General features: G+C 44.2%; 1 protein-coding gene across 1 annotated transcript; it reads left to right on the top strand.

The window, feature by feature from the left end:
* Positions 1-6,202: 6,202 nt before the first annotated feature.
* On the top strand, positions 6,203-20,920 carry GXYLT2 (glucoside xylosyltransferase 2). The gene is made up of 6 exons (XM_058031913.1): positions 6,203-6,349; positions 6,542-6,673; positions 12,373-12,624; positions 14,020-14,143; positions 16,946-17,118; positions 17,724-20,920. The coding sequence occupies exons 1-6, from the start codon at positions 6,209-6,211 to the stop codon at positions 17,904-17,906; spliced, it is 1,005 nt and encodes a 334-aa protein (XP_057887896.1). The 5' UTR covers positions 6,203-6,208; the 3' UTR covers positions 17,907-20,920.
* The last annotated feature ends 3,779 nt before the right edge of the window (positions 20,921-24,699 follow it).

Raw genomic sequence — 24,699 nt, 5'->3', positions numbered from 1 at the left:
TGGCCGTGCTGCTGCTGCTCTATCTGCTGGCGGGCAGCGCGGCCCCGCCGCCCGCGCCCTCCGCGCCCGCCCGCCGCCCGCCGCGCCTCGGCCGGAGCCCCCCGAGGAGGAGCCCCGCGGGCGGCGGCAGCGCCAGCGCCAGGTAACGGGGAAGCTCCGTGCCCCGGCCCCTGCCCTCGGGAATCCCCGCCCGCCGTGTGCCCGTGCCCGCCCGCGGCTCCCCTCGGCGGTGTCCCTTCGGTGTCCCGTCGGGCACTTCCCTCTCCCAGATGTTCTTCCCCCGCTGGCGATGGGCGATGAAAGACCCTTTGCGAACTGCTGAGGTTCGCAAGTACAAACTTTCCGTGCGCGTTTCCCCTGGCAGCGTCGTTGTCGGAGGTGCCACGGAGGGTTTTCCCCGTGCCCGGGCGGGGGTTCCCTCCTCTCGGGGAGCAGGTTCTGAAATATCGGCTTTTCCCTCGCTCCTGGCCCTGTTTGGGAGGCTGACGTGGGCACTGTGCTGCTGCTGTGTGCGCTCAGGGGCTGCTGTCACCTCCGGAGTGCGCTCCCAGGGTTTGCCAGGGAAAAGGGAATGCGGCTCCTCATTCCGTGTGCTGCCGCCAGGTTCCGAACTGCGGAGGCACTGGCAGATTTTAAACTTTCCAGCTTTTTGTTTTGAATGTTTTTTAAATGTAAATTAATTCAGCAGAACTTTAAAGGTGTTTTAAATCGTGGTGTGGTGTGTTTCCTGTCCCAGCACCTTACAGGCAGGGTATTTTTTTAAAAAACTAATTAGTAGAGAAAAAGGGCAGCTTTCAGTGGGTGGAGGACTTGTTTTCCCCTTTGCATTCCAATTATATTATGGTCAGTGTGACCTCATATATCTAATTAACTTGGTATGTCTTTGTGTCTCTGATTCATGATTTCACAGAGATGTTCTGAATGAAAGACTATTCCCGTTGCTTGAGCTCTTACTCCTTAACTTATTAAAGCAGTTGGTTTCTCCCAGCATTGTTACCCCACTGAATGCAGGAGATGTTTTCTGGGGCTGAGAGTGGGCCACGGACAGAATTTAAATGCCGGTATTAAAGCAGGATTATTTCCACTAGCAACTGTACCTCCTGAAGTCATTTTTCTTTAAGGCATATCTCTGTGATTATCATGGAAATCAAGAAGAACACTGAAGGAGGGAGCCCGGGAAGTGTGGAACTGCCAGAGAGTGTAAACAACCATTCCACTTCAAAGCGCTTTGCAGTGGCATCTTCATGTTTCACAATTTGACATTATCTAACTTTTTGATTATTTGTTGACTTTGCAAGTCCTTTTTAGAAGGTCTGCAACACAATAGCAAAAAAAAAAAAAAAAAAAACAAAAAAAACCCCCCAAAAAAAAACAAAAAGGGAGGAATTTAGTATTCAAAGTGTGCATTTTCTTCAGAATTGTGTTTGTGGGGCTTGGTGGTTGTTTTTTCCTGTGTCATCCTGCACCATCGGCCCCAGCAGGAGTTTGTATAACTGAGCAGCCCAATTCTGTAGGTCCTGTTCAGCCATTTCCTGAAAGATTCTGCATTATATTAGTTACTACTACAGTTTATTCGGGTGAGGGTATCCATAAAAAAAGAATTTTTGTGGGGAGGGTGTGACATAAGTGGTTTGAAGTGGAGGTGATGGAAAGGCATCAGGTGGTGGGATCTGCTTGGTTTAGAAAGCCTGATCCAAGCTAAACTGAAAGCACTGTGGGGGGTTTGAATTTGGATTGTAAGAAACAGGCCATGATTATCATTTCAGTTCCTCCTTATGAGCAAAAGCAAATTATTTTTTATTTGATGCAAGAGATCCCACTTTATCTAACTGATTCATTCAGGATAACAAATCTGATTAGGACTGTAGGATCTTACAGTGTACATGCTTGTATGAGACTGCAGAGTTGATTGACAGAACTTGAATGTAAAACATTCAAATTCAGTTTTGTCAGGGTGGTTTGTCAGAGGATGCAAGTTTTGAGCTCAGCTGAGAAACAAAGGTGTAACTTAGGATTTGTGTTTGCTTCATGAGAATCAGCATCATGCAGGGAAGATGAATTGTATTTTGACTGGGATTTGTAATACTGCTTTCTGTAGTCCCATAATATCAGAATACATCAGATTTTAAGTTTTAAGCAGTGCAGAATTCTTTTAACAAAAGAAGCTGTACATAAAGCTTAATGTAGGCACATGTCATTAGATGGCTGATGCCTCACAAATGTTAGCAATGACATTCATGTGTCCTGCTTTGGTCATTAGGTAATTTTGACAAATCTAGGTAAGTTTCTGGTTAGCTTTGAAAACTTGAATTTTTATGGTGGTTTTACTGCTCATTCCTGTTGAAAGTAGCAAGTTCTATGCTTTCAGGAAGACTTTTTTATATAAAGAATTTGAAATACGTGCCAAACCCATGTGTGCAAAGTATCAAAAAGAAGGAGGATCACTTTACATTTGAAGGGCAGATGTGACCATGCTCTCTCTTAAACCAGCGTGGCAAGGCAAGGGAAGTGAACCTTCTCCAGCACATTCAGTTCCCTGAAAGTAACTTTTCCAATGCAAAACATCCCTTGCATGGCAACCTGTCAAGATACTTTTTCTTTCTGTGCAGCCTCTGTGCACACAGATGCAAGTTTGGCTTGAGTTTGGCAATAACATGCTGAAACCCCAAGTATTTCATACTTGTTTCATAAAGAACCCACTTCATAAAAGGAGAGAGAAACATCCGTTCTGGTTTTGTGTGGCTTTTTCCCCTTTCTGTCAGTGGTAGGAGGAGGTTGAAACTTTAACCATTTTTGTATTGACAGCAGCTCCAGTTGGTTTTGTGCAAGTGCTGCAAAGTGAGAAAGGTTGATTTAAAAAAATCTGTGTTTCAAAGTGTGCAAGAAAATGTGTTTCACATCATGGAGCTGTTGTTGGGACGTTGGCTCCGGGGTGGCTCTCAGGGAAGGAGCCTGTTCAGTGAATCACCAGTTTTGATACAATGCCTAAATCTACCCTTGTTTGTGCTGCAAAAGTAAATGAGATCATAATGGGAAGAAGGTTTCAAAAATCAACAGCTATATTGCATTTTGGAAGTGTCTGCATGCATTATCTTTCAGGAATAAATTTGAAGGCTTGAATAGATTAGCAGGCTCTGAAATGAGGTGGGAATGCGTTATTTTGAATGGATTTGGATTGATTTAGACAGGTTTTGGGTTAATTATGTTTGAGGCACTTTGGCTGTGACTAATAAGAAAATTACATGTAATCTAAACTTTAAGACCTAGGAATTCACACTGTTGTGCTTGAGCACTCAGGCTCCTCCTGCTGTGTCAGTGCCTTTCTGCAGAAATTGTATTCAGTAAATAAAATACGAGTGAGCAACTGGATGGGGGTTGTTCTGTATTGTTGGAAGGTCTTTGCTGTAAACATTTTATTGTGCTCCATCTTGTCGAGTTCAGTCTTCAGCCACTCCGTGGGGATGTGTTCTGCAAGTATTTTGTGATGGTTTCTGGAGTGCTTAATCTTAGTTTGTGTATTTGTTCTTTTCAAACATATTAAAACTTTAGAGCCCAGGTCTCTGTATTGCTTTCAGTGTGCTTTAATATTTAATTTAGGTTATAAAATCCAGCTAGAGACTGTTCATAACAGACAAGTTGAACTATAAAGGAATGAACGTAAACCTTAGGAAGAATTGGCTAATGGTAATAATTGCGTTACTCTGTTGGTCTTTGGGCTTTTTGATGTCTTGGGAGTCTCTTGAGGTGGGAAATTCTTACAGCTGTAAAAACTGTTCCCATTTTACAGGTGGGACAGCTTGGCTGTGTCCTGCACATCTTTAAGGGATGTCCTTCCATCCAGCTCTTCCTCCTGCCCTTCCATTGTCTGTGCCCTGTCTGGGATACCTGCATGAACAGGGCAGAGAAGGGGAGCTGGGATGTTCTTTGCCATGATCTATCTGCTTGTTTGCCCTCCAGGCAGTTTGACTTTGCCTCTTCTACACCTGCTCTTCTCAGGCTTCTGGATAATTGTTATTTTTAAAGGCTAAGTTGAAATTGCAGTCAAATGCATCTGCTGTGGAACTATCTCCCATTGCAGCTCACCTTTGTTTTCACTGTCCTCTAAGTTTCTTTATGTACTTACAAAGGACATGCAAAATATTGTGTCCCAAAGTTCTTCTGTACCTCATTGCTACTTCTCTCACTGATTATTGCCTTCAGTGTCCCAGTCTATGACTGATGTAGTTCAAACAGCTCCTTTTTCTGGGATCTTTATTCCAATTCAGGCCACTCCAGGCTCCTGAGCCCCCGCAATGTTGGAAATCCCTCACCTCCAAGGCTCAGCTTTCTCCTCCAGGATGTCTGTGTTGGATGTGTGTTGTTATCCCTACTCCCATGGGCTTTCCAGGCATTCTGCTTTCACCAGGGATTGCTTCTGCTGAGTGTGTCCTTTGGAGGTGTTGTCTGCACATACTGGATTTTTCACTGCACAACAGCTGCATAATGCAGAGCTCACTGTGGCTAGAGCTGCCCAGGGAAGCTGAGTGCTTTGGTGTGGGGTTTTGAAATGTTCCAATAAAAGTGCAGGGTTTAGTCCCTCTCCCAGTGAATTCCACTGCCAGAAACTACATCAAAGCAGCTCCCAGCCTGTGCATGGCTTGATTTAGAGACTCAATTAAGGGGAAACATTACACAGATGGAGAGAAGCGGGAAAGGTGATCTGTATCAGCAGCTAATTATTCACTTCAATAATTCAGCAATTTTTACACTAATAGGTTGGAAAGTAAATACCACTTCACATAGATGTAATATTCCATTATTTATACACTGATGAAATTGGGGGTTAATTAGGACTAAAGCAGAGGATTTTAAACCCTTAATGAAACGTGTTGCTGTGTACAGTCAGTGAAGTGTCAGTGCCTGGTGTTCCTTTACACAGAGGTGGGTTACTCTGAGGGGTAGAATGCTGCTGTTACACAGAGCAGCACTTCAATGTCTGGAAAAAATAATAACAGCTTTAAAATGTCATTTTTCTCCTTATTTAGAACTTCTGTTTGTAGCATTAACTCCAGTGATTAATTGTGTGTGTAATTGTGTGCTCTGAGCAGGGCTGGGATTGATGTGCCCTGCTCAGAGGTATGTCCAGAGCAGGCAGTGATCTATGATTTGCCTTTTGAACTCCCCAGGAATGATTTCTGTGCCTGGGATTTGGGGGCTTGGTCAGCTCCATCCTGTGTGATGGAGGCTAAGTGCCATCTGTGTTGGAATGTGGATACACCATGGTGCAAGCATTCCTGGAGGATGCAATTTTTACCTCCGCACTAAGCTCAGAACCAAAAGACTGCTTTCAAAAGGTCTTTAGCTACCCAGGGGAACCTGAATTTTCTGGCTAGCTGGAAGCTTCATTGTGCCTCTTGCTGTGTTCCCTATATGTGGATGAAATGTATTTAAAGCCCACACAGGTGGGTGCTAAGTGAAAATCCCAGTTTGGCCCTTGGAATATAGTCTGATTCACCTGGGATATGTGACTCTATTTGTTTTCAAAAATCTCTGTTTTAGCAAAGTCTCATGGATTCCATGGGGTGATATGGAGAGCAGTCCTTTGAAACTCTGCCAGTGCCTTCAGGCCAGGATTAAGGCATGCATCTTTAATAGAAAATTAATTAACTGTTAGAACAATTTACATATGGATGCAATGGGTTTTTTTTTTTTTTTAAGTATGGATGTCTTCTTCCAATCTAGCCATTATGGGCTAGGAAATGAAGTTGCTGGATGCAGTTGTGTGTTCTGCATTGTGTTAGAAAGTTGGCTGGGTAGCTGTAACTGTTCTGGATTTGTGACCTCTGGGCTGGGGAAAGAGCTGTCATTTGCACAGAGCAAGGTGGAGGTGCTGTGAAATGGCTTCATCTGTGTCTGTAGTGCAGTGATTTTTGCAAGCTCGGAAATGTAGGAATAACAGAAAATAGCCTTTTTCTTTATGTTATAATTGTAACACTGTTGATCTGTACCATGGGCAGAAATTACCATGCTATTTGCTTGTTCTGTAAATATCTAACCAAAAAAACCCTCCTGATCCTTTGCAGAATGATGAAGAAAAAAACCAACCCTGATGTCTGTTAATGAGGGACTCTCTTCCTGTCTACCTCAGTAATTTTTGTGTGCCTCTCCCTGAATTTTCAGGAAGCCTGGAGAGCAGAAACCTCCAAAGGAGCCCCCGTCCTTGCAGTGCATGCATCTGGCAGTGGTGGCATGTGGGGACCGGCTGGAGGAGACCCTGATCATGCTGAAATCAGCAGTTCTCTTCAGCAGCAGGAGGCTCTGCTTCCACATCTTCGCTGAGGATTCCCTTAAGCCTGAATTTGAGACAAAGGTGAGTTTCTTTGCCATTTGGTAAATAAATAAATAAATAGTTGTAAGTTTTAAATCTCTGAGAAGATGACATTAACAAGTAGCAGCTGAGCACGTTGCTTACTGTCCACATTTATAAATTCCTTATGCATGCATTTTTTTACAAAAGCTCTATAACGTGTAGTGTCTGATTTCCTCCCACCATGTCTTTCAGTTAAAGGAGTGGCCTTCCTCATATACAAAGAAGTTTGAGTTCAACATTTACCCAATAACCTTCCCAGTAGGAAATGCTCAGGAATGGAAGAAGTTATTCAAACCATGTGCTGCCCAGCGCCTGTTTCTTCCGGTAAGGCACCTGCATTCCTGAGTAGGTTGCTTCAGGAAAAGGTTAATTCCACAGAAAGGAAGCTTTGCTGCTTTGCTGGTGTAATGTTAAAACCATTTTCAGGCTGAAACATCTGCTTAAAGATAATTTTAGTGTGAACTTTAAGGCACTGTAAAAAAAAAAAAAAAAAAAACACCGCAGAAATCCAGCCTGGCTTTTTCCTGGCTAACAAACGATGTGTGTTTCTGATTTGTCTCTGGTTCCATGAGCCCCTTGGGCTCTCCAGACTCCAGAGAAAATGTGAGAACTCTGTCAGGGCAGTTCTTTTGGGCAGATGCTGGGTGCCTTTAGTAAATAACATTCTTTACAACATGCCCTCTTTACCCACCATCTTCCTTTCCATATGTTAGCCCTTAAACTGATGCTCTCAGCATTCCCTTTTCCTTGAGTTTTACTTATTTTTTCCAAGACTCTTAGAATTGCCCTTAAGATAATAATTCCTGTGTGTTTGAAGTTGGATTTCATGCAAGAGCTTGGTCTGTCCTGGACTCTTGAATTTCACTGAAAAGTTATTTTATACTCAGTGTTGTAAACTTGGAGAGAAGGGAAGTGTTGATACCGATTTTGCATATCAGCAGTTGAATTGCGTAAAGCAATTTCTGTGGAACTGAGAACATCTATCAAAAATACCTCGTGGGTTGCTGTTGATTGGGGTGACTCTAGTGAAGTGACAAGCTGTTCACATGGTCCAGATTTCTTCATGGCTGTCTCAGGAGAAGTGGAGGGGGGACAAAGAAATCTTTCCCCTCTCAGATGGAAGCAATCAGAGACAGCTGCATGTCCAGATACGTAGCCTGTGAATACATATGTGAGAAAATATGTGCTGTCAGCAGTTCTGCTGATCTGCCATTTAGGGGTGGACTGTCAACAGCACAGGGGCCAGATGGGCTGGAAGTAACTCCAACTGCAGCAGGGATCCTCTCTCCCCTGAGTAAATATTTGTATCACCTGGAATATAACCCCTAAGTGTTAGTTTGTTCCATACAGTGTCGGGATGTCCTAGGTGAACAGAAATCTCTGTTCTTCTGGGATACTTTCTGTCATTTTGGGAGACCAATAAGAATTACTTAACTTTTATTTCTCTTCACTGTTCTGATGACAGGAAGAGGTTATGCATTCATGCTGATTCCTTCAGGCTGGGCAGTGCTTTTACTGATCCCTTTTGTCACTCAGACATTGTTGAATTCCTCCAGTAACTTGTTTTAAGGAATATTAGACTGTTGCTTGTTGTGTTAGCAGAATGAGGGGGCAGCTGTGGATGTTTGTTTCTCTAGGGGCAGTTGCAAAGTGCTGTGTGTGGTCAGGCTGAGGTTTATGGCTTTGTGTAGGAGGGGCTGTCCAAGAGGAGTTGCAGCTGACTCGGAGTTGATGTGGGTATAATAAACAAGCTATCATCATAGCTGAGGTGGCAAATGTCCTGGCGGACCCTCAAGGTTTGGTGCTCGAGTTCACAGGCTGGCACAACCTTAGGCTGTTTCTGGGCAATTCCAGCCATTATTTTGGTTTTTTAGTGTTTGATAACTGCGTTCTGATATCCCACTTGAACTGTCAGCGCACAGTGGGAGCGGAGCATTCCAAGTGTTCACTGTTTAGAGAACTAGTTTGACTTTTACCAGCAGAATATCAGTTTGGGTATTTTTCACCCTTCTCTGTACTGAGAGCACTTTTCCCTGCAGCAGCATGAAATGTGCCTGGATTTCGGGAGGACCCCAGGAGAGCAGTAGTTATCAGCTGCTTAGCTCTCAGTTGTGCAAATTGTCTTGATCCTGATAATGCTAAACCCGAGTGGAATGCGAGTCTTTGATTCACAAGTGCCTTTCCTGCCAAAGAAATCTCCTCTGCAGCACCAGCAGGCGTGTGAAAGTGGACAGGAGGGTCTGGGGAATGTGTTCAGGGAAAATGGGGTAAGAGCCTTTCAGTGCTTTTACCCAGTGATGAAGGCAGAGCTGTGGGATGTGACCCTGCAGTTTGCAGAACTGAGCTGTTCTGTCCTGGGCACAGGTTGGAGTGCACATTCCCAACTTGTTGGCCTCACCCAGGATGCTGAAATATTCAGGAAGGCTGTACAGCATCCTGCATTTTTCAGAGGCATTCTGAGACATCACATTTGCCACTTCGATGCAGGGGACATTGATGGCGCCTCTGTGTAATCTCACAAGTCAATCTCTTGCTGCACTCTGCAGCAGCAAAACCATCCAGGGCATTTGTAGAGACACGGGAAGGAAGATATAGATCTTTTTGTAAGCACAGAGTGAAACTTTAACATTGAACTGGGAGGGCATTAAACTGGGAACTGGATTGTGCTCCTGCCACGGGTGTTAGGACAGCAGGTGAGGAACATCCTCTGCTCCCAGGGATGTTGGTCCCTCAGGGCTGGCTGCAGCTGTCTCTGTGCCGCTCTTCTGGAGCTCCCAAAACAATCAGCTAAAGTATCCTGAAATGCCTAAGGGATTTTTGGATGATTTTTGGATGAACATTTAGAGCCCTTCTCAAAACACTTAATCTACTTAAGAGCTTTTAAGATAGATTAGCAATATCCCTGTGTTACAGCTTTCCTCTTGAGGGATGCTCAAGTATCCAGCCCAGGGGGAATAGATGCCAGGGCCTTATCTAAACAAAAGTCTCTGCTGTAACTTGAGTTAATCTCTTACCACAATGAGGTTTAGTAACTCAACTTTGTGGCACTGTTACTCTAGCATTAAGCTTGGTGATTTGTCCCTACTTTTGCATAAAGCTGTGCTAAGCTGCCACATGAGCCCTCACAAACCCTTAGGTAGCCCAGCTTCACAGTGCACCAGTGTGCGTTTACTCAGGAGTGTGTTATTCTTTGCCAACCTTGCTAACACAGGGAGAATCTATGGAGACAGAAGTTGTGAAATCAAATTACAGATAATTGAGTATTTAAGAGAAGTGCCAGGCTAAATATAGCCAGTTCTATGCAGAACTTTTTGACAGATTTACTAAGAATACTCTATATAGCTGCAAAAAAAAAAAAAAAAAAAAAAAAATCACACTTTTAAGATGTCAGTGCCTGCAGAGCAAGGGGAAGACAAGCAGAGCAGGCTGCTGTGTTTCTGGCCATCCCTTTCCAAAATCCCAGGCTGTCAGGTGTGTGTGCATGGTTTGTGTGAGCTCCATGAGCTCCTGCAGACACAGCCTGGCAGAGCTCCTGCTCCAGGTCGCTGTGTGTCACTTCTAACCTGCACTGAGGTTCCTGCTCTGTGAGCAACTCCTACAGCTGCAGTGGGTGAAATTAAATCCCCCCTACCCAAGGCACAGCCAGGAGAGATGTGAGCAATTCAAACTGACATCTGCAGCTTTTGAAGGAGTCTTAACACTCAAGATGTGAAAGTGGGAAGGGCTTAAAGGAGCTAGCACAGCTCTTTTTTTAGCCACTTGGGTGTCATTGCAGGGCAACACCTTGGACACAGGAGAGGAAGAATCTTTTAGCCAGCAGAAAGGAGAGCATGTGAATCCTGAGAGGAGGAATGCAAGGGGGGGTCAGGTGCTGGCAGGCACTGCACAAAGAACTGCAATACCTGCTTGAAGCTGTAGGAAAATTATAACAGTCCGTGGACTTCCACAGATTTAGATTTATTTGTTTTGAAAGCTGCTGAAAGAATGGGTTTTTCTGCTGGAAGAAGCAGTGGCCAGGCTGTCACTTATGCTTGGGCAGGATGAGGAGGGTCTGTAGGTACCCATTAAACTTCTCCCTGAACTGGGGTCAGTTTTTCCTGCTGGAAAATGCCTCAATTTGCCTTTTTACCAAGGCCCCCTTAGACAAAAAATCCTGCATGGTCTGCAGTGTGCTGTGGATCCACAGGCAAAGTCTGCTCTGCTTGTATTCCAGTGTTACCTCCTGTCTCAGACTAAATTTGGGGGTCATTTTTCTTTTTCTAATACATTTTGATTTTATGTGACTTCATGTAGCAGGTCCCTATGAATCAGGGCTCCTAGGTGCTGCAGAATAATTAATACACAATACCCAGGATATCCTTAAACTGAAAACCTTTCTTCCTTTCAGACTTCTAAATAAATCTTCTATTGATTTATTCTTACAGTACCTGTCTTTTTTTATTGGTTTGGTTTTTTAATACTGGACTTGAGGATACTTAACATCTGCCAATATTTACTCTGAGCTCTTAGTGTATTACTGTACAATTTTTGTCACTTACTTACAGACACCTCTACGTGGTAGTTTGTGAGGTTTTTGTGAGAAAATGCTGTATTTCTATAATCTTCCATCCAGCAGAGATCTGGACTGTGTTGAATGTGTTGACTTAGAGTTTGTTGTAAGCCTAACTTCTGTTTAAAATGCAGAGACAGTTCCTTCTCCTGGCTGCCCTGTTCTGTAGGAAGAACATGTAGTTATCCTGTCAGAAATACAGGTCGGGGATTTGTTAAACTTGACTAAATGTCAGTCTGAATCCCAATGTGTTGAGTCAGGTGAAAAATCTCATTTAAGTCTTTACTCAGGGATTTGGCATCTTAGTGGATTCCTGTTGAGCATGCTTAGGAGGTGATATTTTTCACCCACTTTTCCACCCATAAATCCTAATGTTGTTCACTCTTATTTCACAGGTAATCCTCAGTCACAATACATTAGAATTTATGTAAAACCCAATTTCTTTGGTAGAATTTCTTTTCACCTGCATAAATAGGAGAGTTTGTCATTAATGTTATTGCAGTTGGATGAGAGAATGATTGTTGTGTTCCACATGGTGAAAATCCAAAGCCCTTTGGGTTTGCTTTTCAAAGAAAGAGAGATAAGCAAATAGGGCTTTTGGCTAGACCAAAGAAAGATGATTTCAGTACTTAAGGAAATTTTGGACAGTTTTAGCAAATAATGAAGAAGAGCAATGAAAATGCAGTTGGCACTGGTGGTCAGCTGTAGGTAATGATCTTTATTCCTTTACAAGGACTTGAAGCACCAGGTCATTGTGCCCCCATGGATATTAATGAAGGAGTGTGTAAGGATTTTGGCAGCCACAAGGGGGAACATGGTCAGCAGGAACCGCTGAAATATCCTGGCTCTAATCTGCAGTTACACCCTTCTGACCTGACCAACTTTACTGGGGTTATTCTTTATACAGAATCTGGTAACAGTGCTCAGAGTACAACCTGGTGTATTTTAATGTGACATTTCTGTTTAACAACCAAATTTTGTTCTTCAGGGGGATGCACATATGTTGGTGATCAATGGGGTTATCTTGATTAATGTGAAACAGTTGTATATATTAATTATATATGAAGGTAAATCTAAATCTTCTGGTCTCCTGGTAAATCTAAATCTTCCTCTTTCTGCCAGTGGAGATCTTGAAAATAGCTCTGTAAATACATTTTATTTACATGTAATTTCTGAACAGGTACTAAGTATTCCTTGCAGGTATTTTTGGGAGCTCGGTGAATTGCTGCTTCATAGGAAGGTTAATCCAGCCTCAGTGCTCTGGTAGCTGCTTTATTGTGCATTTCAAAAAAACCCCACAGCAAACAAGAAGCCAATAATCTGATAACCGTTGTTCCTCTGTGTAGTTACATTTAGCTGATAAATCAATAACCTCTCCCAAACGATCAGTTTATTGGCAAAAGGGACTTCTACTTTAACCTTTATGTTTTCCGCCTCTCTGGTTTGCCTCTCATCCTGTGCACAAACCCCAAAGGTGATTTTAAAGGACGTGGATTCGCTGCTCTACGTGGACACTGACGTGCTGTTCCTGAGGCCCATCGATGACATCTGGCAGCTCCTGAGGGAGTTCAACTCCACGCAGCTGGCTGCCATGGCCCCCGAGCACGAGATGCCCAAGATCGGCTGGTACAGCCGCTTCGCCCGGCACCCCTTCTACGGCAGCGCCGGCCTCAACTCGGGCGTGATGCTGATGAACCTGACACGCATCCGCCGCGCCCGCTTCAAGGTGAGAGAGGGGCAGCTCCTGCACGCACTCAGGGCTGGTGTGCTTGTGTCACCGTGTTTCTCCTCACAGAGAAAAGCAAGGCAGTCTTCCCAAGAGTATTTCTGGGGTTCACGTTCTCTGAACCTCAGAGAGTGATCAAAACAATTCTTGTCTCATTTGCTACGCCTGCTTGTGCCAAAGTAGAATGCAGTGTGGAGATTGTTTACCCAGAGTGATGGTGTTTTGTTTCCTTGGCCTATCAGGGCCAAGCTTGTCTATGTTGGAACTGTTGGCTGACAGTCACAAGTTGTTGTGCAGCGGTGTGCAGAGTTGAGTGCTTGGCAGATTCACATGTATTATATTACATTACATGTAATGTAATATAATATAGAATAATATGGTATAATAAAGTAATTAATTAGCCTTCTGATATCAATGGAGTCCTCATCATTCCTCTCCTTAGTCATGGCATTCCCTGCAAATACTGTATGTTTTCACATCTTGGAAAGCTCAGTGTTCTGCATGAGGTTTGTAATACAAAGAATCAGAGAAATATGGAATATGTATGAGTGGATACTAAAAGCTGTTGTGAACGTGATTATTAAAATAAATGGAACTTCCTCAAGGCTGGAGCAGTGAGAACTTGCAGCTGAAGCAGTCTGGTAGCAGTGTTAAAAATGGCTTCCCCAGCTTCTTACGTTTCCGTGAAAAGATACATGACAGAACAAACTCACAGATCTTCAGTGCAGTAGCTGTATTGTTTTTAAAACTGGAGAGCTTGATGTGAATATCCAGAGAAGCTGGTGAATTCTGCATCTGTTGTAAATAGAATTTGCATCCTGCTGCAGATAAGTGACTCTGTGAACTGGTGTAAGTGAGAAGGGAACGTTTTCATGACACATCTGTGTTGTTGAGCACATATTCTATAATGACTAAAACTTTGCATACCCCAAGGGGTTCCTCTGACAATGCCAGGGGTTTCCCACATTGTTACTGGAACAGCTGGAGGAAAAAAACCCCAGACATTGCTCTTACTACCATAATTCCCAGGGAGAATGATGTTTAGTCTGTAATTTTCCTTGCTTTTATACCTTGGTTTTCACCTTGTCCCTGCATTTTCCACTTTTTCACTTTTTTCCCCTCCTGTTACTTGGAATAGGAAGATTGTGAATAGCAGGAGCTGACATCAGAGCTGGGCCCAGGAGATTTGTTTTCCTGTCCAGATAAACACAGTGAGTTCTGCTGTCACAGCCCTGTCCAGGTCCAACATTTCCTGGCTGTTTTTCACTTTTCACCTGGATGTCCAACATGGCTTAGCAGAGCTTAGAGATTTGTGTGTGCCCTCTCTGGGTCAGATACCACAGCACAGCACTGATCATGATTTTAACCCCTTGTTTTTGTTTTCCTGCCCTGCAGAACAGTCTGATACCAGGTGGCTTGACTTGGGAGGAAATGTTGTATCCATTGTACCAAAAGTACAAAAACTACATCACATGGGGAGACCAGGATCTGCTAAATATAATTTTTTACTTTAACCCAGGTAAGGAATGATCTTGGAGTTTTCATTATCTGTGTTGAGAAAATATTTTGAGCTTGATTTTTTAACTGCTATTTGTTATTTTTAATATGCGTAAATACTCTGGTATGGAGTTACTCTGTAACTGTATCCTCAAAGGATTTTTAACCTATGAAAACATTTCTGACATTGCTGCAGGTAATGGGGCTTGGACTTGGTTCCATTGAATATATAAATCTGATTTCTGGAGGTTTGAAAAAATAATGAGGTGTAAAAGTAATGATGAAGTGAAGGGGTGAAGTTCATGTCAAGTGTGAGCTTCAGGGTGTCACTGGACCAGGGTGTAGCTGCAAAAATGTTTTTGTTTCAGATATTTATCTGGATGTGAAAGTGCCAAACTTTCTGCAAAGCTAAGCCCACTTTTTCTGAAAGTCAACTGACCTGTGATACTTATGCAAATCAGTAAGAAAGCTAATATAGACAGAAAGCGGACACAGCCATTGGAATATCTCATCTAAAGCAGCTTCCAGCCTCTGAGCTGAGTGACCCGCCTCAGCAGGCACCAGATGATGTCACTGATGTCCTGCTGGTGGGAAGTGCAGGGATTTAAACACTGGAGCATAGCACACACTTCCCAGAGAAGCTGAGAATTTCATTTCATGCTTCTGAATGGATGCTAGGTATCCATCCCTGCTGCTTCTCCTGGTTTCCTATGTGACCTTGTCACCTTAACTTATCCTAAGAATAAACCAAGTTTGGAATTGTCTTTATTTATTCTGCTCCCGTTGCTTTTTCTCTGAGGAGTCACAGAGTAGGTAATTGGATATACCCAAATCCAGGCAAACTGCTGGAGTGAGGAGAAGCAAAGCAAAAGGCAAACATGTGTTTACTGCAGACAGATGTCAAACATCACTGTCCCATAGATTACCTCCAGTCCTAGGGAAAAACAGAGTGGGAATTAGTTTCCAAAAAGAAACAAATGTTATAGGAGCATAGTCTTCTGGAGAAAAACATGGAGCCAGATTAGTTGTGAAGTCAGACCCTGAAGTGTGCAGGAAAAAAACAAAGACTGCAGAAAAACTTCAATATTGTGGTGAGTGTTCTCTATCTCTACATGTGGAGACTCCTCTGCACCACAATCTGTCCTTTCCTCAGAACTGGTAAAGAATTTTTTTATGAATTGTGTAATATCAGACTGCTCAAAAAAAGAAAATGAAAGAACTGTGTACCATTAGCACAGAAAACTGGATTTTCTGAAGTCTTCAGCTCTGGGTTGTTGAGACTGGCTGGGAGGGGAATTGGCCAAGAGTGCTGCAGGTGCCGTTTTATGGATGTGAGTTAAAACCACAGAGAGCTCTGTTCCCTGGGCCTGAGGAGCTGCTCCCTTTGCCCATCTCCAAAGACTGCTCTCCCTTTGTGGAGAACTCTGCTGGAGAGGCCTGAAGGGAAGAAAAGGTCAGAAAGTTTTTCTTCTGCTTTCAAGAACCACACGAGACCAGCTGCAGGCTTCCAGGGGAGCTGGAAAAGGCCAAGGGAAGAATTCAATCTTCAGTGCTTCTGCCATGCCCTGCTGGCACCAGCCATCACTCATTGTTCCCCAGGGCCGAGGCAGAAAGGTTGCAGGGACTGGAGTGATTTATGACAAGCAGATTGCAAGCACTGTGTGCATGGAGTTTATAAAAAATCACCAGGAGAAGGGGAGTTATGAGCCCTTTTGAGAAATTAGGCTCATCTCTAAATAACCTAGACCTGTGAAATTAATGGATGATGATTCTTTGGAGAGCTGTGGATAAAATACACCACCCCTTATGCTCTGCTGTGTAACAAATTGTCATGGCCCCTGTGACAGCAGCGGCAGCAAACCCTGGATGTACTTTGTAAGCTTTGCCTTGCTGGCTTCAGGAGGAGCTGGATTTTTCATGACCCCAGTGCTGTGTGTGCTTCCCCAGTCGCTCCTGTCACTCCAGAGACTCCTTGCTACGGCACAGGGTGCTGGACACTGCCACCTGCTGTGTGCTCTGCTTTGGTTCTTCGCTGCAGCTTTCTGAAGGGCTCCCTTGGGTCGTGTTCAGTCCCACATTCTGTGTTGTCCTGTCTGTTCAGTGTCACTGTCAGATTTTCTGAAAAATCCTCTTTGCCAAGGATTTTTCTCCTGGGAAGCTGAGAAGCCTCAGAGAAGAATGAAAACAATATTACTTCATTCTTCTCTCCTGTTTTTGCTGCTTTGCTCTGGAGATTGTTTATCCAACAGGTGGTTGTTTGATTGTTTTCATATGAACTGTTTTGACTTAATGACCAGTCACAGCCAGCTGTGTCAGACTGGAAGCAGTCATGAGTTTTCATTATTGTTCTTTGTAGCCTTGTGCATGTATCCTTTCTCTATTCTTTAGTATAGTTTTCGTATAATATAATACAATACAATATAATATATACGATATATAATGTAATATGATATAATGTAATATGATATAATGTAATATGATACGATATGATATAATATAATATGATATAATATGATATAATATAATATAATATAATATAATATAATATAATATAATATAATATAATATAATATAATATAATATAATATAAGCCTTCTAAGAACAGGGAGTCAGATTCTCAATTCCTCCTCGTCCTGGGGACCCAGCAAATAGCCCAGTTCAGGACCAGCAGCTGGGGAGTGGGGAAGGAGGGAAGGCGGTGACTCTGTGGGGGATACTTGCATTGTGGACATTCCCCGACCATCGGTGCCAGGCTGGTTTGATTTGTTGTAACTCTTGTCTGACGTGTCTCCTGTCCCTCCCCGTGCCCTGCTGCCGTGGGCAGAGTGTCTGTACGTGTTCCCCTGCCAGTGGAACTACCGGCCTGACCACTGCATGTACGGCAGCAACTGCAGGGGCGCGGAGGACGAGGGCGTCTCCATCCTGCACGGCAACAGAGGCGTCTACCACGACGACAAGCAGCCCACCTTCAAGGCCCTCTACGAGGTGATCCGGGATGTAAGTGCTGCCTCCACAGAGCCCTCCCTGCGCCCCAGGGTGGGTTCACTCACAAAGCTCTGCCAGCCGTCAGGATGGGTGGTTGTGTTTGGGTAAAGCCCCCCAGGCATAAATCAACATGGTTGTTTTGGCTTCTCGTGCATTTTAGGTGGTTTAAACATTTCTTTTTTGTATTATAGTAATCAAGAAGGCTGATCAATTGCTTTGCTGTAGTACTGAAGGTAGGAAAAGCTGGAGTGAAGTTTCTCATGCTGGGGCTGCAACTCTGGTCCATAAATTCCCAGGAAAGCTTCTCCTCCCTGAGCACCTCAGGCCTCCAGGCACATAGAGGGCAGAATCTTATCCATAGGCAGAGGCTGGATGTTGTGTGTGTACAGCTCTGCTTGCCAAAGCTCCTGTTTCCTTACACTATCCTTACATGAATAAAATTCCTGTAAATGCACGCTCTCAGGCAGGCAGGATGTGAAGTGATGGGGTTGGTGACACTCAGCAGGTGAGGGACAAGACATTCCCTACCTGTGGAAGGTTTTCTCTTTACAGAATTTGCACACTGCCCTTTCACAAATTCTGAAAACTAAAAATTCTTTTTTGTTTCTTTTCCTTAGTTTCCATTTGAAGACAATCTCTTCCAGTCCTTGTACTACCCTCTGCAGTCGAGGTTTCTGGATACAGTGCACACTTTATGTGGGAGAATTCCGCAAGTGTTTTTGAAGCAAATTGAGAAAACAATGAAGAAGGTGTATGAAAATCGTGTCATTGTGTACTTGGGGGCCAACCACAAATACTAACTGTGGCTCTCTTACACAGAAGTTTTAAGTCTTGCACTCCATTTCATGAAGGATATAAATGAAGAATATGAACTCTTTTGCTGAAACTCAGAATTAAAGTATTTCTTTTTCCAATTTTCTAATAACCCTTGAAATTACAAAAAGCAGGAAATCCTAGAAGCCTACTGAGATTTTTGCTGAGAACAGCAGGAGAATCCTTTCTTTGTGGAGAAAAATTGTGGCCTGCCACCTCAGTCCCTTACAGTTTAAGAATGTATTCTCTGGCTTGGTAATGTGAATTGCAAGAGGCACAGTCCAAGATTGTCAGAGAAGAGTACAAACCCAGGTACTGTTGATCCATCCTCCTCTTTAAGTGCTATTCTCTGCACAGTAACAGCAGTATTCCACTGCCAGACAGTTTTCCATCCCTGCCTTGGGGAATGGCCAGTGCTGCCCCTGACTCCCCTCTCCTGCATGGAAATGTATTTCTGCTTGGCACTCCTTTTCTGGGATCACAGGACCACAGAATTCTGGAATGGTTTGGGTTGGAAGGGACCATCATGGATATCTTGTTCCACACCCTGCCTTGGGCAGGGACACCTTCCACTAGACCAGGTTACTCCAGCCCTGTCCAGCCTGGCCTTGGACACTTCCAGGGGTGGGGAAGTTGAGACCTTTATGCTGGGATCAAAATGAATAGCCTCTAAGTGGAAGAGGATACAAAATGGCTTTGATGTTTATTTAAAATACTTAATTTAGCTTAAATTTCCAAGGTATTATCATCATCTTGTGATAAGCACAAAGAGCTTATTTAAATTGCAGTAGCTGAAAGATGCCTGGGACCATTCCCTGGGGAACTGGAAGTGAGGACACTCCTGCAGAGCAGCTCTCCAAGAGCAGACTCACTCCTGAAGAGCAGTGATCCAAGAGCAGACTCCCAGAGGGCATTTTCTAGGTGTAAGCCCCATGGGTGTGTGTAGGAGTGCTTCAAGGAAGAAGCAGCAGAGAAAATGATGTTACTTTTCAAGTCTGTTGAGCAGAAAACATCAGCCATTACTTGGAACTGCTCATTTTTGTATCTAACAGGCAAAGCAGGAGCTGGGTGAGATAATGGAGCCCTCCCCTAATGAAAGGAAAACTGGCACAGGTGGGATATCCTGTGCATGTATTGTACATTTGTTAGAGAGAAATTCTTGGGGACTGTGGATGAGGGAAAGGATATATTCCCAAAGTTAAAATAGGATTTCTGAGGAATTGCAGTTTAGGGCATTCTCCCCTATCCAGTCAGGGTTTCATAAGAAAACACCAGGAGTCTCCCTTTTGTCTCACACATTTCTCTCTCCTTGTGTGGCAATTCTGAGAGGAGGGAAAACACGACCTTGGTGCCATCCCAGGCTGTCAGATAAGAGCCTGTGCACGGGATGGAGTCCCAGGAAGCTTTTCCCAAGGCCTGGAGTGGGAGGGTGTGTGTGACACAGCCTGGCAGAGAGCAGGGCTGCAGGCAGCTCAGCACTGGGACAGGGGCCTGCAGTAAGGGACAGCAGAACTGCAGGACCTCACAGGAGTGACAGGAACAGAAACCTTGTTTGCACCTCTGCTGCAAGTCCTAATCACAGTTTGGTTAAACAATGTGCTCTGACTCCAGCCCTTATCTCGCAGTGTTTGCCACCGGAGTGTAAATTGACATGTGAAGGACAGAGGCAGCTAACTCGACTGTTGTGATTGAGAGCCTGGGAGCCAGAAAGTCATTTAAACTTGAGCAGAGATGCCTTTCCAACTTGCCGTAGGATTTTCTATTTCAGTTGCCAATTTTTAAGCGAGAATACACTTCTACCTACAGAGAGAAGTTTGAAATGTAACCCAAATAAGCACTGAAGATTTCAGAACCAGAAGGCGGAGAAAAGAAGGTAAAGCTGCTGATTTAAAAAGTCTAAAATAATGTATGACAGGTAAACCTTTAGGCCAGCAATTCTGAGAGCTTGTATGAAGTATTAGCTTGCTTTTGGTCTTTATTTTCAAGCATCAGGGTAAAGCTGCCACGTCTAAGGAGCCGGTGGAGCTGCATGCTGGGCAGGCTGAATTCCTGATTTCCATGGTGTCTCCAAGGCACAGAGGGCTGCAGGGCACAGTCGTGCTGCCCAGACAGTTGCAGCCCCAGTGCTCTGGAGCTGGGGAGGCTGAGGTTGTGTGAGCTGTGATTCAGCACAGAGAACCCTGCAACTACAGGCACATTCAAATGAAGGAGTGGAATTCATTACGAAATAAAGGCATTATTGCATATGAACTGATAAGAGATGAAAGCAGTGCTTTTTATGTTCACAGGAGGTGCTACATTTTGTTTAGGAAGAACTGAGTTCTGTTCTCAACAGCTATTAAATATATGAAGTACTTGCTTTAACATGAAGACTCTTGTTAATGTAATATCAGCTGGCAGGAAGAATGGGGGAGGTTCCCCCCTGCTGGGCTTTTTCTGAGGAAAAAAGCAATAATTGGAGCTCTCCAAAGTGTTTTAAAACAATTATGTAACTTTGTTTTTTGTTGTTAGTAGAATTATTAATTTATATTTCACTGCAGCTTCCAAAACCATGTTATATTTTATTTTTAACAGTACTTGATTGTAATATTCATCTTACTTAGAAACCAGTTTTAATTCATTTTGTATTTCATACTTGTGGCTAATTCCATGTTAATTAGCCTTCATTTATCTTAATAATGGGATGTGTAAATACTTACAAAGACTTTATGTCCTCATTTCCCCTTCCTCTCCTGTGTTTTAGTTATCTCCAGTGGTATAATGGATAGAGCTCAGCAGCATTTTGCTTACAGGGGAAACTGGAAACTGCTCAGTGTGTGTGTGTGTGCACAGCACGAGCATGTGTGTAAAAAATGTCCCTTTTCTCTGTCACTGAATTGCTTGTGGATTTTTCTTTGACAAATGCACTGGTTGTTACAGCTCCCAAGGAGGCTGAGCAGTGCATTTCTGAGTTGAGGATGATCCCTTGGCTTACAATGCAAATAAATGAAATTTTAAGCAAGCTCTATAATTTGCTAGTTTTCTTTTAAACACAAGATTTTGTGCTGGTCTGGTTGGGATAGAGTTTTGTAGGTGTGATGTTTTAGTGTGTGTATACCGGGTTTGACAGCAGGGAACACAGATAAATGTTCCTCTTTTACAGTTTTACTGTAGTGAAAGAGTCTGATATTGGATATAAAGAGACAAATACATTTAACTTCCCCCAAAGTGCTCGTGTGTCATGCTGCAGCTCCAGCTGTGTTACAGTGAGCATAGATCAGAACCTGCTCTCAAAGGAAACTGGGTTTTATCTTTTACTCTTTACTGGTTCTCCATAATGTTTCACTCTCTGGAGATCATTTAGCATCATTTCCTCTCCCTCCTTCTTGTGGGCATTTTTGACATTCTTGTGTGGTCACTGCTGTGCTGTCCTTGCTCGTGACATCTCTGTGTGACAGAAGCTCTGGGTTGTCTGTTCAGCCAGATCCTGGTGCTGACGCTGTTCCCAGCTGGCTGATGTGTTGGGCTCAGCCTCAGCTCTCTGCAATCAAGAATAAAACTGTCCTTGACATGGATGGGCAGGGTGGGCCAGCTGTAAAACCCCAGCCCTGGGTTCTGGGAAGGCTCTGGGTGTGTGGGGTGTGTTACACACTCAGTCACACTCCTCAGTGATCCAGGGTTTTCACTTGCAAACCTGGCTCCAGCCAATGATGCTGTGGGGAGAAGAGAGATTTCCCAAGCTGGGAATAAAGTACAACTAAAGAAAGAAATAAATCTTGACACTTTATCAACTGTCAGAGAATCCTTTCCCCCTCTCCATCAGGTACAATAAAATGTGGTGCTGGTAAATAGAGAGTGAGCACAGCTCCAGAGGTGGGCTGGGGCAGTCACCAGGATCACATTCCCCACTGCTCCTGTGTGCTGGGATCAGCCTGCACCTCCTGCTGGCACGAGATAAGGAATTGTTATCTCAGCTTCAAAAGAAAGAGTGATGTTGGGAAATTCTGCTTTCATTCTGGATCAGAATAAAAACCAAACTGTCAACACTTCCTTTGAAATGAAAATGGAGACAAAACACCAAATTGAGAATCAGCATGGAAGATGAACAAAGCACTTTGTTAATGTTTTCTTTTGAGGTAAAATATTTTGGTTTGATTTTCACATTTCTGTGAACTTACCTTAATTGCTGCTGTTACTCCGCTGTAGTCCAAAAGTGTGTATGTATAATTTTGGTCATTAATGCTGAAATAATGACACAGAAATGACACAGCTCTTTATTTTAAAGACCTCTTCCTGTAAAGCATCTTTTCCTGGATCCTCCTGAGAATGTTAATTCCCTCCTGTGAGGGTTAGAACTGTGCACAGCAGGTGCTTTGTCAGGGTTCACACCTTCAGGGAAAGATCTCCTTCCCATTCTGCTCAGCACTTCCACAGGGCACCTTGGTTCTCACACCTGAGGCTCCAAGTGAGAAAACAGTGCTGGTTTTAGTCTGAGTTTGTGGAGTGATGTCAGGAAGCTCCTGGCGCAGGCATGCACTGGGAGGAAGGTGTGAAATACAGCTGGGAAAGAAAACTCGGCTGGCCAGTTTGCTCTTGGATTAATAGGAGACAATCCCTGGGGACTTGCTGGGGCCAGTGGCTGAGCCAGGTAAAGCCTGGAATGTTTGTCACATTCCTTGGTTTTTTTTGTATCTCCTGTGGGTAATCTTTCAAAAGAAACAGCTCCCACAAATACAATTTTTCTCTTTTCAGCCTCTTTTTTTAAGGCACTGTGTGTGAGCTGTTCTCATCTTTCGATACTCCCAAGTCTTCCAGGTTTTTTAAAAGCACAATAAAGATTTTTAGTCATTTTCTCACAGGAGAATCATAATTTGTCTCAAGGTGGCTGTGATATACTTTATAGAAAAAAAAAACAACAACTTCCAGAGATCCATGATTTTTAGTGTCAAGTTACTGTACCATACTCAGGTTCTGCAGCTATAAATTTAAACAAACCAAACAAAATCTCTATGCTCCTTTTTTAAATCCTTTGATGTGTATGGATGTACAATATTTTCCGAAGAACTAAGTGGGCCTTGAAATATAAGATTGTTGTCATTTTCTTATTGTTCTCACTGGATTCTGCTGCATCTCCCTTGCTTGAATGCTGAATTGAATTGCTACAGATTGTTTCAAAGCACAACAATCAATTTTGGTTCAAACTGGGTGGAAATACCTTACAAATTGCTGTCACACTTCAGTGAAGGGAAACGGCTTTAAGTCAAGTTGGGTCAGGGCTCTCTAGATACCTAATCTAAGCTTCATTACTGAGAGCAGAAGTAGCTGCTGGTCTTACACCACAAATAATTTTAATTATTGATCCATGCCCAGGGGTTGAACAGCCTATAACTCTCAAAAAGTATGTTTTTAAATCTGAAGCGTAAATCTTAACAAGGCTTTGTGTGAGTTTAGTGGAAGAAAAAAAAAAAAAAACCTGGATTATTAAACAGTTTCTCTTTATTCTTGGATGTTTAAACCACCACATCTTCCCCAACGAGGTGATTTTTCTTGTTGTTGGGTGTCAGTGAACACAGGCAGGCTGGGAACTGACACAAAATGAAATCATCCTCTCTGTGTACATTTTTATTACAAGGTGTGTCAAATACCTTACAAGGAGTAATTATAATTTATGTTTCATTAATGAAGAAGCTCAGGTGTGATTGCCTCACCCATTTGCCTGAGATCACACAACAAACTGATGATGAAACTACCTACAAGCTTTTTGTGTCCTGGGATTACATTTAAATGTTTCAGCTTTGAGAATGGAAGGAAAAGGTGATTTGAACTGGTGCAAAAGGTGAACAGGAAAAGTCTTGCCCAGTTAGTGGAGGGGCCTGGGCTGGAGCCTTGTCTGCTCCTTGCCTCACCTCAGGAGCTTGGCCAGCAAGGAGTGACAGCTCTGCCAGGGCTCCACATCCTCAGAGCCAAGAGCTGGCACGGGATGGGCGAGGGGATTCTCACGGGGAATGTGCCAGGCTGGGAGAGGCAGCAGGAGAGTCTCCTGGAGGAGTCTGAGGGGAGAGACACCTCACTGGCATCTTCAGCATCCTCACCAGGGGAAGCTGAGGGTACCGGTACCAATATCTCTGTCTTCACTCCTGTGACAGGACTCGAGGGAATGGCCTGAAGCCGTCAGGGAGGTTTGGGCGGGATATTAAGGAAAGATTGGTCCTCCCAGAGGGTGTTGGGCACTGCCCAGGCTCCCCAGGGAATAGTCCCAGCCCCAAGGCCGAGAGTTCCCGGAGCGTTTGGACAGTGCTCTAGGGACGCACAGGGTGGGATTGCTGGAGTGTGTGCAGGATCAGGAGCTGAAATGGATGGTGGACCCCTTCCAACTGGGGATCTTGAGAATAAAAAGACAAGCACGTCCTTGCACAAACGGGGGAGCGCAGTCACCCTCAGCCTGAGGGCGGGGAGGAAAGAACAAGAGCTCTCTGAGGGGCCGGCGCGTGAAGGGGAAACGGCTCCGCATTCCCTCCCCCGAGGATCCACACGGCGGGGCCGGCATGAGGAGGACGATAACCCGCAGCCCGAAAAGAAGCCCAAAAAGAGCCGCGCTCGGACCGTGCCCGCTGCTCGCTCAGCCGGGCGCTGCGGCCGAGCCTTTCCCGCCGCTTTTCCCGCCGCCTTCCCTGCCCCTCCCTCACGGCCGCCGGCCCCGCCCCCTGCCGCGGGACCCCCGTTAGCCCCGCCCCCGCCGCGGGACCGCCCATTGGCTCCGCCCCGTGGCTCCTCCCCCGGCGGGCGGGGCCGCGGGGCCGC

Source organism: Melospiza georgiana, chromosome 11 (assembly GCF_028018845.1).
Source record: "Melospiza georgiana isolate bMelGeo1 chromosome 11, bMelGeo1.pri, whole genome shotgun sequence".
NCBI classification, from domain to species: domain Eukaryota; kingdom Metazoa; phylum Chordata; class Aves; order Passeriformes; family Passerellidae; genus Melospiza; species Melospiza georgiana.
Note: the sequence above shows the minus strand (reverse complement) of the source record. Positions and strands in the feature narration are given on the sequence as shown.

Bases quoted from the DNA above. Each gene is read 5' to 3' on its own strand.
- GXYLT2 (XM_058031913.1), top strand. From the start codon at position 6,209: ATGCATCTGGCAGTGGTGGCATGTGGGGACCGGCTGGAGGAGACCCTG. The intron at 6,350-6,541 runs GTGAGTTTCTTT...CATGTCTTTCAG, and splicing joins AGCCTGAATTTGAGACAAAG to TTAAAGGAGTGGCCTTCCTC. The intron at 17,119-17,723 runs GTAAGTGCTGCC...TCTTTTCCTTAG, and splicing joins TCTACGAGGTGATCCGGGAT to TTTCCATTTGAAGACAATCT.